At 37.4% G+C, this 13,720-nt stretch overlaps 1 protein-coding gene across 3 annotated transcripts in view; it reads left to right on the top strand.

The window, feature by feature from the left end:
* Ftcdnl1 (formiminotransferase cyclodeaminase N-terminal like) overlaps positions 1 to 11,180 on the top strand; it is a 41,580-nt gene extending 30,400 nt beyond the window's left edge. For 2 of the 3 annotated variants that reach the window (XM_046447594.2, XM_046447593.2), the window contains exon 6: positions 4,052 to 4,953. In XM_046447594.2, coding sequence (XP_046303550.1) covers positions 4,052 to 4,488 — 437 coding nt within the window. In that variant the 3' untranslated portion in view covers positions 4,489 to 4,953. Of the gene's footprint in view, positions 1 to 4,051; positions 4,954 to 11,010 lie in introns of those variants that run through there. The other variant, XM_046447595.2, reaches the window with a different exon arrangement.
* Positions 11,181 to 13,720: the final 2,540 nt, after the last annotated feature.

Here is a 13,720-nt window from a genome sequence, read left to right as displayed (position 1 = left end):
ATGATAACTAATTTCTTTGGTGTAATAACTGTTTATATTTTTGAGCCTGAGGTCCAAGTCCAATGTCTTGTTCTGCTTGTTACTCTAAAATGAATACCACAGTTAGGCAAGAGTTTTACCTTATTTTAACCTTCTTCATGTTTTATACCCAGCAACCTGCCAGCAGGTTTCAGGAAAAAAAGTAATTAATGAGGGAGTTGAATTGGTCAAAGAGAATCTATTTACTCAAACTGTGATATAATCTACAAATTATAATCTATAATCTCTTTTCAAGTACAAAAATTGTCAAATATTTGTACCTATAACATTACCTCCTCTTGTGCATGAGTTAATACTAGCCACCAAAGAGGGGCTTGATACAATAAATAGGACTTCTGAAGATATTCGTGAGCAACTTCTGACCTCCTAAACTGAAATTCATTTCTATGGAGTGAAATACATAGAATTTTTTCACCTTTGATTGATTGAGAATGATAGTGTCTGGAACTATTTTTGAGAATAATTTTGATCTTCAGGGGAAAAAATACATGTATTTCTTCTGAGTGCTGCTTTTTCATTTTTTTGAGTGGGCTCCTTGCTATTGTTTTGTCTGAATACAGTTTTTTATTTGTGTTATTCCAGACGTGGTCCTACCACAAGCATCTTTAAACCAGACATTAATAGCATAGTTCACAGTCATTACTGTCAGTGCTCAAACACAAATATTGCATTTGTGTTTGCAAAAGCTACACATCAGATGTTAATTAAGTGCATCTGAGTTTTTTTTTTCCCTGCTTAAACAATCTGGCACAAAGGGTTTATATCTATATCAGTTCACCATAAGGTCTCCACAATATCTGAATCACCAGCCATATAGTATATGATAAATACAGTGTTTCCACACCAGAAAATAACAGAATTGTCAGGAGAACATCAGGCCTGTTATATTTCTCTGTGAAATAATAGCAACTGAATCTCAGTTTCTTTTTCTTTTTGATTAAAAAAAAGTATTTAACTAGGAGTAAACACCAATATTTAGAATGATAAATTTTTCATTAAAGAACACATGGAAAGTGAAACCATACCAGAGATTCTTTTCCTTGTTTTAGCTTGCTTCAGGGCGTTGTGACAGTTGCATTGGAATAAAATTGGAATTTTAGCCTTGCAGTGAGGGGATTCATGCTGCCACCAGAGCAGCCGAGTGCCAATCTGCAGGAGGCAGGAGAGGAGCGAAACCGCAAACTGAGAAACAAACTTTCACATCAGGTTTCTAATTTTAGAGCAAAAAATGGAATTACTTTAATTATATGACATTTAACTAGAAATTCGATTTGCTGGGATTAATTATCTCTCTCATTTAAAATACCTTCTTAGTAGGTTTAAATTAACATAAAAAAATCAAATTTAGCATTTAAATAAGGTCAATGGGACTGCTGGATTTAAATGCAGAATTTGATTTGGTATAATTGGATCACCATATTGGTTTTGACTTGGAAAGATTAAGTGGAGGAAATTGGAAAAGCATGAATTTGGGCAGAAAGAGACATTTTCTTTTCTTTCTTTCTTCCTCTGCCTCCTCCCTCCTGAGGAAAAAAAAAATGGGTCATGGCCTCATAACCCCTTGGAGAGAAAACTGCCACCCTGATTAGGTCAACATCTCAGATTCACTAACTGTCTCTGTTCACTGCCTGAGTGAGATATAGCAATAAAACCAAATAAAATTTTTGTGTAGATGAGGTTTGATAGAATTTAAAATATACATATCAAGAGCATATGTGAAAAAAATGACTATGTTATTTGTTTGCCTCTTAATTATTTCTGATGTTTCATTTTATTTCTCTAAGAAATAATGAAGTTTACACTGTTGAAAGAATTTTAAAAATAGAGTTTATTTTATTCAGGTAAATCAGGTTAGGGCACTGTATACATGCATTCTTTATGGAACCTTTGTGCTTACCTCTTAACATCTAAACTTGTTCTGTCTTTAATGATTTATCTTGAGTAGTGAGTTCACCTTATTATCAGGGATGATCACTTTGGAAATTCTACTAAAAAGGGACAGTTACTAGTCACATAGTGGTTAAAAAAAAAAGGCCTTGGAATTTTCAGGGTGGATACAGGAAGAATACCATGTCTGTAGAGATGTAATGTCCCACAGAAGTATGGAATGAGGCTATTGGGTCTGTCTGAAGGAATATTTTTTGAAAGTGACCTGCGTCCCAAAGTTGACAAGCCTCATGTGAATTTCTCAATGTTGGTTTGGCCTATCAAAGCTATGGAATAGCAAAGTACACTAGACTAGGGATATATTTTGAATATGTATGCTTTTATATACTTTTTAAAAAATATTTATTTTTTAGTTTTAGGTGGACACAATATCTTTATTTTATTTTTATGTGGTGCTGAGAATCGAACCAAGTGCCTCACGCATGCTAGGCGAGTGCACTACCCCTTGAGCCACATCCCCAGCCCCTCATGTATATACTTTTCTGTATATACTTTTCCTGTGTATATACTCTTCAGCAGCACCTGTTTGTTAGAACTGTGGTAAAAATGTCTTCCTGAGTCAGAAGAAGGTGTGTGTAACAGATCTTAGGAAATGGCACTATTTATAACATTACCTATTGAGGGGTAGTGGAAAGAAAAACAGTGTTTGGATGTTTTCTATTAATGAGTATCAACAAAAAATTCTAGTTGTACTCTGTGAAATGTTAAAAGATATTTAGAGTAAATGATTGATGTATGAGATTGTAAGAGAAAGATGTATTGACTGTTAGGAAATTTAATTTTTATGAAATTAGCATTATAGGGAAATACTGTAATCTGATTCATTCCTGCAGAATTCCCAGTAGAAAGAGGCCCAGCCTTGGGAGTTGAAATGTTTCATTATGTACATGTGTGGGAAAAAGATGAAATGTGGTTTCCGTGTGCTGATTTTCTGAAAAATGTCTATTAGTATGAGGCAGCGAGGCTAGGCAACAAAGCCCCCAAACCACCAGGGTCTAGGGGAGAGTGAACACAGAAAGCACTTCTCTGATGGATATTGAAATAATAAGCAATAAGTTTGAAAGTATCCAGAAAAAGCAATATCAGTAAAATAATGTTGAAATAGTAGCTAAGGAATTGTCATATGCTGAAGATGAGGTCAGCTTTTTATCCCCATCAATCCGTAGTCAACGTTGCTTTTAGAAATGTAAGGTTCCCCCAAATTGAGGAAACTGCAAACCTAAGCTTTTTATACCAATGCTAATTTAACCAAGTTGTCCATCTTATAATGTAAACTATAATTAGAGGAGAGCTATTTATGTAATGTGAGCTACACCATCCCTGAGGCAGGGAAAAGCAGTACATTTGCCCCTGAGCTCTAGAGTAACAGGGCTTTGGCTGGCAGTGACAGCCCCAGTCTCTTAAGAAGCTGGGGATGGAAGAAAGAGTTGCCTGTAATAGTTTGTGCAAAAGAAGGGCATGAGCATGTCTTTGGCACTCTAAACCCTTCCAAACTCACATCATCTGAGACACCAGAGTCCATTTGCCCTTCCCAATCCTGAGGCCGTTAGTTGCTTCTCAGTTGTCTCTTTTCCTAATCAAGATTTGGTGTGGAGGTTCATTTTAATCCATGATGGCAGGCATTTGGGAAGAAAGTGGCACGTACAGAGGTATGGTTTACTCCTGTCTCTGAGACCCATAGGAGTGACACTGACTTCCAGTCTCTGGAGATGGCGGTGGAGATGAGTGAAAGCCAAGGCCTGATATAGCTGATGATACTGAATTCATAATTGTGCTTTCTGTTCTCTGTTGTTATTTTAGAAAGCCGGGGCTCTTCTTACTTCTTCTGGAATTAAACATCCCTCTGCTACTTTAGAGTAGATAAAATTCTCTGCTTGTAGCTCAAATGCCTATTATTTTAAAAAAGACCTTTGGAAAATCCTGGAGTTTAAAATGAGGAATATTTGTATTCTTTTAAAATTAAACCAAGTAAAGTACACTCTTTTGATTAAAATTGACTAAAGAATTGAATCTTTGAGGTGAGACCTTTGTTCTGCTCTATTAAGATGCTTTTCTAATGATTTAGGTGTTGGTGCCAGCCCATATGTGATGAACTGCAATGTTACAATAGATTCTCAAGACTTGTCTGTGGGAAGAGAGATAGCTCATGCCATTCGAGGATCCAGTGCACATGGATTGAAGGGTGTCCAAGCAATGGCTTTTCCCCATGAAGGGAAAATTGAGATAGCTTGCAACGTAGAGAGTTTTGAAAACCAAAAAACTACAGACACCTCAGAAGGCTCTCAATATGTGACTTATAGTGTTCTTGGGGACCGTTTTTCTTATGTGTCTCCACATTACATCGAAGCTCAAGTTAAAAAGTTGGCAAGTAATCAGGGAATTGGTACCATAGGAAGAGCGCTAGTTGGATTTACACCCCCGGAGTGCAAGAACTGTGCTGAATACGCTATAAAGGAAAATATTGGGGAATTCTGGAAGATTCGGGAAGGTGTTTTCATGTGATCAATCTAAGGCTTCACTGAAATTTTAAAGAAAATTATCAATCATTGCAAAATTTACTTTTGATCAATGAAGATCAGAGGAAGATACAAAGAACTTGGTTGCATCTGCGTATTGAAAAATTGGAAGCATTATTTCCTCAACAACAATAACAAATGCTTGTAGATCATCCATAATCACCTGTGATGTTTCTAGTCACCATCAAAACTTTGTGAGAGCCTGCTCTGTGTCAAGTACATTAGATGCCATTTTTTTTTAAATTTTTTATTGTTGGTTGTTCAAAACATTACAAATTTCTTGACATATCATATTCCACACTTTGATTCAAGTGGGTTATGAACTCCCACCTTCACCCCATACACAGATTGCAGAATCACATCAGTTACACATCCATTGATTTACATATTGCCATACTAGTGTCTGTTGTGCGCTGCCTTTCCCATCCTCCACCCTCCCCCCTCCCCACCTCTCCCCTCCCCTCCCCTCCTCTCTCTCTACCCCCTCCACTGTATAACCCTGAGGGTCTCCTTCCATTTCCATGCAATTTCCCTTCTCTCTCCCTTTCCCTCCCACCTCTCATCCCTGTTAAATGTTAATCTTCTTCTCCTGCTCTTCGTCCCTACTCTGATCTTAGTTACTCTCCTTATATCAAAGAAGACATTTGGCATTTGTTTTTTAGGGATTGGCTAGCTTCACTTAGCATAATCTGCTCTAATGCCATCCATTTCCCTGTAAATTCTATGATTTTGTCATTTTTTAATGCAGAGTAATACTCCATTGTGTATAAATGCCACATTTTTTTTATCCATTCGTCTATTGAAGGGCATCTAGGTTGGTTCCACAGTCTTGCTATTGTGAATTGTGCTGCTATGAACATCGATGTAGCAGTGTCCCTGTAGCATGCTCTTTTTAGGTCTTTAGGGAATAGACCAAGAAGGGGAATAGCTGGGTCAAATGGTGGCTCCATTCCCAGCTTTCCAAGAAATCTCCATACTGCTTTCCAAATTGGCTGCACCAATCTGCAGTCCCACCAGCAATGTACAAGTGTACCCTTTTCCCCACATCCTCGCCAGCACTTGTTGTTGTTTGACTTCCTAATGGCTGCCAATCTTACTGGAGTGAGATGGTATCTTAGGGTGGTTTTGATTTGCATTTCTGTGACAGGTAGAGATGTTGAGCATTTTTTCATGTACTTGTTGATTGACTGTATGTCCTCCTCTGAGAAGTGTCTGTTCAGGTCCTTGGCCCATTTGTTGATTGGGTTGTTTGTTCTCTTATTGTCTAATTTTTTGAGTTCTTTGTATACTCTGGATATTAGGGCTCTATTAGATGCCATTTTGAATAACCTGAGTAAGGTGGCCATAGTTGCTGAGCCACCTTTATGAAATAACAACAACAACAACAACAACAACAATAGACTCAATTTGGTTTTCCTGAACAATTTGTTTTACAATTGCTGGGACTGAACCCAGGGCTTTGTGCATGCGAGGCAAGTGCCCTACCCTCCCAGCGTGATTTTCCTGAATTCTGTATTCCCAAGTTCTGTACTCAACTTGTTTTTTTTTTTTTTTTTTTGAGTAGTCAATTTTTTAAAATGTGCATTTATGAAAATCATGTACTAAGTGATTAAAAAGTGGAGCAATTATAAAATAAAATCTTTCTTTCAAAGCATGATTGTCCTTTCTGGCTTTGCTACATTTAGAACGACCCATTGTTCATCCCAGAGATAACTCCATAAGCCAGATTTATCCAGGTTTTTATTGTTTATGTAGGGAGAGAGCATGGTGGTGTTGGGCATAACTTCAAGGAAGTGTTTATTGTTTTTGTAATTTAAATGGAAAGTCTAAAGGTTTAGAAATTGAGTACTTCTAAACAGAAAGAAAGATACTAGTGGAAGAAATTTTATTTGAAACAAACTAAAACATGTTACTTCTTTGTGAAGTAAAAGAAGCTACTTGTTGATTCCAACAGTTTTACATAAATCCTTAGTATTTGAAACATTTTAGTATAAATGCTTTCTGTTCTTAAATCTCAGAGAAATTAATTTTTCTACTAATTCTCTTTAGCAAAACTGATAATGAACTTCTCTAAAAAGAGCACAACATACAAGTCTATTTTAAGGGATTAAAAAGAGGTCAAACTCAAATTTTTTATAGGATCTGATGATCTAATATTTTTTAACTTACATTTGAGTCTGATTTCATTTGCCCTGTTCCAGAATTGTGATTTTGTATCTTCTTTTCTATACAATTACAACACAGATAAAAAAAAATGATGGACTAGGTGTGTTTTTCATATTTAAGGAATATTAGTTGCTCTGGTGCAGAAGGAAAATGCTGTCCATTGAGATCTGATGGGTCATGACAGAGAAATGATAAGTCCTCATTCCTCCTTGCTGTGACAGAAGCCACGTGACCCAGCAGAATAAGCACTGAACAATGGGTTGGTGGACTTGGTTCTGGTCCTTATTCTTATCCCCTACATAGCCACAGTTTCATTATTTATGAAACAGGGAAACTAATTTCTGCACTAAGAGCTGTGTTGGGGGCAATAAACATTTGTAAACTATAACATAAAAATGAAACTTATTAGTAGTAGTCTTTGCTAATATATTCTAGAACTTTTCTTCAGTTGGGGGAATCTGTATTGAATGGCAGAGAGGGGATAAAAGCATAAGATGCCATTGATTCTTTTGGGGTTGTAAGAGAGGTGGATTAATTTTCCAGTTACCAAGGTTAAGCTCTCCAGGTTCTTTTCTCTGTGTTCCAGACTGCTGGCTTTGGTCGAGACCTATGTGTAGCCACACATTTACTTACTAGGTATAGTGTTTCAGTTTTAAAAGATGAAAAATCTCTCGAGATGGATGGTGGTAGTGATTGCACAACAATATGGATATACTTATACTGAATTACATATTTAAGAATGATCAAAATGATAAAATTTATATTGTATATAATTATCATAGTTAGAAAAAAAAAGCATGTATTTGTTCCAAAAAAGTTAAGAAAAAAGACAAACATCTGAATAAGGTAATTTCACTGAATCCACAGTTTCTAAATAAAAAGTCGGCCAATTTCTAATATTCATTAATGTATACAAATATATGAACACTGTTTTCTCTTTTGAATCTATTATGATGGATTCCGCTGTTAACTTATGAAATTTGGTTTAGAATGAGGTTTTAGTTTAAAATAGAGTTGATAAAATTTGGCCTTTGATCCAACTACTTAAAAACAATAATTTACTATTTTATTATAATTTTCAAAACCAGCACAATCATACTTCTTGTCTCATTCATTTTCTGATTCCCCATCCTTCCATCATGGTACTCCAGGAAGTCTGAACCAGCTGTAGATTGCTGAGGTTTTCCCATGGACGGGCATGGCATCACCAGCTCTTGCTGTGCATGAACTGGCAGAATTAGCTGGGCGGGATCTGCAGTAACCAGGAAGGATTATCCCATCAGATTAAGGAAACCTGACCAAGTGAGCAAACCTCTACCCTGACTCATGTCAACCTTACCTCAGATTGGTCTCTTTGGAAACAGACCAGATTTGTACACATGTTTCTTTAGTACTTTTAAAAATTCATTTTGCCACAGAGTGGACATTGTATGGTGTGTGGCTTCACAGCTGGTTTCACCTCTCGCTCCTGCCCCCTGACTTTGCCCATGACTTGTGCCAGTTGTGGATAGGCCCACATCCATGCGGACAAATAAAATTTATCTTGAATCAACTCTTCAGTGTTTTTGTTCTACCCAACTTTAAACTTTAGCTTTGAGGTTTTTTTTTTTTTTTTTTTTTTTTTTTAAAGAGGGAGAAGGAAAGCAAGAAGCTAGACTATGAGGGGGATAAGGTTTGTTTGCGTGTGTATGGGTGGGTGGGGGGTGTCATTTGTTTCCAACCTAAATTTGGTTTGTCTCATGATAAATTAAAATATTTCAACAAAAGGCCAGGGTGGGGGGTAAGTAAAATATAACTGTGAAATAAAACAAAATGGGGGGTAATATTTTCATTCCCTGACATAATGAAAAGCCTTGTTCTGTAATTGGTTTGTACTGTCTTGGAAGTGGCGTCCGTGGTCAACAAAGGACCACTCTATGAGAGATCTGCAAGGAATTTATCATTCCCTCTGGCTGAGCCAAAGCAGGCTTGATAGACAGTTTTGTTTCATATAAATATTCTCATGTTACTGTTTACTCTGTGGGAATATGAGGATCTCACTGACAGGGTACGTGCTCCACTGCCTTGCTTTTAAAGGCATTTATTTGACTCTGTTGTTTGTACTTGCCCAGAGACTTCAGAGAATGGCCCAGGAACTTGTTTGATAAGCATCCAGACCATGCTCCCAGAGTACATTGTGCTTGGGGGTTAGAAAAGCTTATTGTTTTAAGCAAGCTGCACATGGCTTCCAAGGAGCCCATTTTTTGTAGGTAAGAACAATTAGGACATAACAGCAATCTCTTAGAATGCTTCTTGAAAATGTAAGCAAATGTGCCAGTGAGCATGGCTGGGGTGGAACTCAGACTGTCTTTGGATTATTCTGCCAACTTTCTTTGTCCCTAGTTGTAATGTTTTGAGACAAATTAGCTTAGTATAAGTTAAGATGTGAGAAACAGACCTAAACACGGGACAGATTTCTCTTTCTGCAATTTTCTTGTGTATGTTCAATCTATTGTCTCTCGGCTCTGCACCCACTCTTCCATAACTCGGCTTTCTGATGTTGGCACTCTGCAAACCACATTTTTTCTTAGCCAACTAGTTTTCTGCTCGGCTCTCATATGTGGGGTGCCAGACAGGGAAGGCTACAGGCTGGAGAAGGGAAGGGGGCTTGCTTTTTGCTGTTACTGTCTATGACAGCCCCAACTCAGCAGTAGTTCTTCACCCTGATGGTAGCTCTTGATTCCAGGCTCCAACTTTTTTTTGTGACACTTTCAGAATTGGCTTCATCATGATCCTCAGAAACCCCAGCATGAGCTGAGCAGTGCCTTATCCTCAGAGGCCTGAGCCCCGGGTCTGGAAGGCCTCTTCACTGAGCCTCCTGGACTCTGAGAAACCAGCCTCTGTTTCTTCAGCTGTAGTGGGTAGTTCTTGCTGCAGCTATTTTAAAATGTCATGGTCCTTTTATTTTTTTAGTTTTCCAGCAGCTGCTGAGCAGTTTTTACGTTATTTCTTTTGAAGTACTAGATGTGGTTTCTGTTTTATTTTGACTGGGCCCATAGTGGGTCCTGTAGAAACAAACCAATCAACTGAACAACAGAGAGCAGGGAGAAGAAGGCAGAACATTTGCTGAATGAACATTGTTCCCAGTGGAACTACAGCATCACCATTGATGGTTACTCTCTTTTTCTTCTCATTAGCACTTTATTATCTTATCTGTTTTAATTTTGTCAAATTCTGTGTTCCCTGTGACATTCTTACTATTTCAACTAGTAGAGAGCTGAGTGTTGACTTGAAGTAAGGGTGGGACACATCGTGATACCCATTTGATGGTTCTTTTTTTTTAGAACTTTAATTAATTAATATTTATATTTTAATTTTTATTGGCATATTATAATCACACATGATATATATTTATTGTTGGATAGTCATACATGCATGCACACAATAGAAGAGTTTAATTTGGTCAGTTTCATTTCCCAGCACCTCCTTTCGGATAGAGTTTTCCAATGAGTGTTTTTAATGTAGGAGTTTATTCTAGCATTCAAAATGAAGACTAATGTAACTATGCATTTTAAAAATTGTCTTTTAAGTCCCTGTAATTGTTACTTGTCTTTCCTTTTGTAGTCTTCTTCATCTGTCAGGTATCTATCTGATTCCTTTTAGCTGTGGGAAGCCCCCAGCCAAATACCTTACCCAACCTTTCTGCATATCATCCTCTCAGCTTTTACTAAGCAAACCCCAAATCCCATCTGCAGCCAGTTTTTGTTTCCTAACTCCTTACCTGTATTTCCCTGAGGAAAGACTAACTGCTTTGAAAAAAGTAATAATTGAAAATGATGTAGTTTAACAGTAACCCATTGTTATAAAACTGTCATTTCTGGTGCATGTAATGGATTTTTGGTAATTGATAAATATTACTATGTTTTTCCAAAAATTATGTTTAGTACTTCATCTTCCTTCATGGTGTCCACTCCAATATTTTGCAAGGATAAAAGGAAGATAAAATGGTACCAAAAATTCTTGAGTGAACCCTTTAGACATCACTGTTTGTATCTGTCTTTAATTGAGTACCAACTAATCATCAGGAACTATTACCTGATTTTTCTTAACCCTCTCGTGTAAGTGACTATAAAGTAATGCAATTGTCCAAGTTCTTTTAGCCTACTGGGCCAACCAGTGGACCCCTCCTACCATATTTCGTATCCTAAAAGGTTCTACCACTGCCTTAACCCTAACTAATGCTCTTGGACCCATGTCCTCAATACTCCAGGGCTCTTCTAGGCCTGAGCATCTTTTATCTCTAGTTTTTTTGTAATCCAGTTAAAAATTGTACTTTTGACTGATTTACCTACCCCTCTTATAGGAGACCCCACCTCAGGATCCCAGGACTTCTTCCAGACCTCAGATCTCCCACCCCCTTAATACTTCAGTATTCTTTCCTCATTTAAAATTTCTTCATACCCTATTTGAATGAAATGTATGATATGTCAAGATCATTGTATTATCTTGAGCAACTAATAAAATAAATAAATAAATAAAATGCAATGTCTCATTAAAGCATATTAAAAAAATAAATAAAAATAAAATTTCTTCCAGATCTGTCTTTTCCATAATTATTAACTACTGATTTGTTGCCCATTTATTTCATTCTTCTCATACCTAGAAAACCTGTCAGCATCTAGTTTTATAGCTTTCTCCCTGGATTAGTTTTGTAGTGCTTCCTCCTCAGGATTGTGCACTCTGCAATGCTAGACACAATCCTGTCTCACCAAGTGGGGAGGTGAAAGATGCAACCCATGCCCTCAGGTCTCTCCCAGCTGAATTTCCCTGAGTTGAGCCATAAACTTGCTTTAACTAATTGAGAGATTCCTGGAATGACTCCCACTATCCTTAAAGGGCCAAGTCAACCACAGGATTAGAGTGGTCCCCATTAGTATTTAAATCAGGGAGGAAAATTGCCTCCAAGTGGGGCCCACACTGCAGCTAAAACCAGAATGGATTTGGATTATGCAGACAATACCCGAGAAGTGGCTGCAACTGTAGACAGTTGGTGATATCTTTTATTTTGAATTATCATCCCCACATTTTATGCAGTTATGGTTTTGGGCTTTGACATTGAGGCATGGCAGGGTTGTATTTATCTTCTCTTGTTTGTTTTTCTGACTGGGCTGTAAAGTCACTGATGACAAAATGTCATCACCAGGTGTTTATTGAACATTTATTATATTTCCACAGGAACAGATTTACTATTATGCTAATGACTTGTAAACTGTAGATACCCTCATTTGTATAAAGACTTTGTAAGATCTGGATAATGTGTTTATAGGTCTTAGTAATATGCTCACATAATTATATGGTTTCGTTAAATTTGCAAAAGAAAGATATTTTAGGCACAATTTATTGAAACTGTTGTCTCTTTCACCTCTGTCTCATTATATTTTGTTTCATGACAGGTGGTATTGGAGCAGTCAGGGTCCTTGCAGCCTGTGCAGTAGCACTTGGTCCTGGGCTTGGTTCAGTGTACTGTCATTACTGTCATGAAATTCTGGGTAATTTGAAAGGGGACTCACATTTTCATTTTGCACTGGGCCCCACAAGTTATGTAGCTGGTTCAGGGAGTGGCTATGGACATTTTTGGACTTAGATAAAGGAGAAGTTGAGTTGAGGATAATTAGGTTTTAGTGGGATATATTTATGTGGTTCATAGTCACTTCCATGTGTACTTAAATACTTGCCAGCTCTTCCAGTATAGGAATGGCTTCCAGAAATACTACTTTCACCCTCAGTGATGGCTCACTCAGTGCTGTGATGCACACAGCAGAACTAGAGGGGTATGACAAATCAGTGTGTCCTCTGGTGCCCAGCACGAGAAGTATGTAAGAAGTAAAGGAGATGCAAGATTAAAGAGGTGTGGAGCCAGGAACTAGTTTGTGGGAAATCTTTCCAGTTTTAGAAGCATAAAATTATAAGCAAAGGTTGGAGTTCTTAGTCATCTCCTTCAAAACAGAAGCTCTGGGCTGCAGGAATAAGTGTGTTGTTGTAGTATATACAATTATAAATACAAGGAATTGTTTCTTTTCTCATGATAATTATATGAAATAGAATTTCTGTTTTTTTTTTCAAACAAATCTCTAGTGCAACTACAAAGAATTAGTGTATCTGGGTGGGAAGTTGCATACCAGGAAAGTTATATCTCAAATATTAATGATTAAAAATAGGTATCTAGGGGGCTGAGGTTGTGGCTCAGTGGTAAAGTGCTCGCCTAGCACACGTGAGGCACTGGGTTCAAACCTCAGCACCACATACAAATGAAATAAAGTTATTATGTCCATCTACAACTAAAAAATAAATATTAAGAAATAGGTATCTATCAACCATTCTAGAAGCAAGTATGCATGAGCTTTCTCTTTAAAATGACAAACCATTACCATTTGAATAGGTGATTAAAAAGTTTCAGTCTCAGAATTAACACCCACCCAGGAGTGTTAGGGCCATACAATTGATAAGGCAAAAGATGGCATTTCTACATTCACACCTTCATGTGGCTTGGCTGGTTCCCATTCCAGGTACCAGATACCCATAGGGAGGGGACATTCATGTCATAAACTTATTTGTTTCATAGTTTTGTATTTTCATCTTAAAATGGGGGAACACCTGCATTCAATTTTCCCTGGAATGTACAACTGAATTCTCCTATACTCCTCATTTCAGATGAGGTTTTCTGGATGACACCATCTGGGAAATGTCACTTTGATTAAAGTAAATATTCAGCATAGTTAACACTGGGAGCCTATTTGAATTTCCCTAAGTAGCCACATCTTACAGAAGCAGAAGGCAGTCAGCTCTCTGGGTTGGGAGAACTTGAGAGCGATGCATTCCACGGTTTGGTGTTAGTCGGATGGCAGTGTGTGGCCAACTGAGCTCTGAACGGGTTTGTGTATTTTCCTTTTCTTACCATTGGACTATTTTTTTCTTCTCCAGTTTATTTTGACACTAACAAGAAAATATATAAAAATAAAAAACTCAGCTTTATGATTGCCAAGTTTTTCTTTCAAACTTTAAAAAAGAAACCA

This window comes from Marmota monax, unplaced genomic scaffold (assembly GCF_021218885.2).
Source record: "Marmota monax isolate L192 unplaced genomic scaffold, Marmota_monax_Labrador192_F-V1.1 WCK01_AAM20220418_F8-fsc00007, whole genome shotgun sequence".
Lineage (NCBI taxonomy): Eukaryota > Metazoa > Chordata > Mammalia > Rodentia > Sciuridae > Marmota > Marmota monax.
Note: the sequence above shows the minus strand (reverse complement) of the source record. Positions and strands in the feature narration are given on the sequence as shown.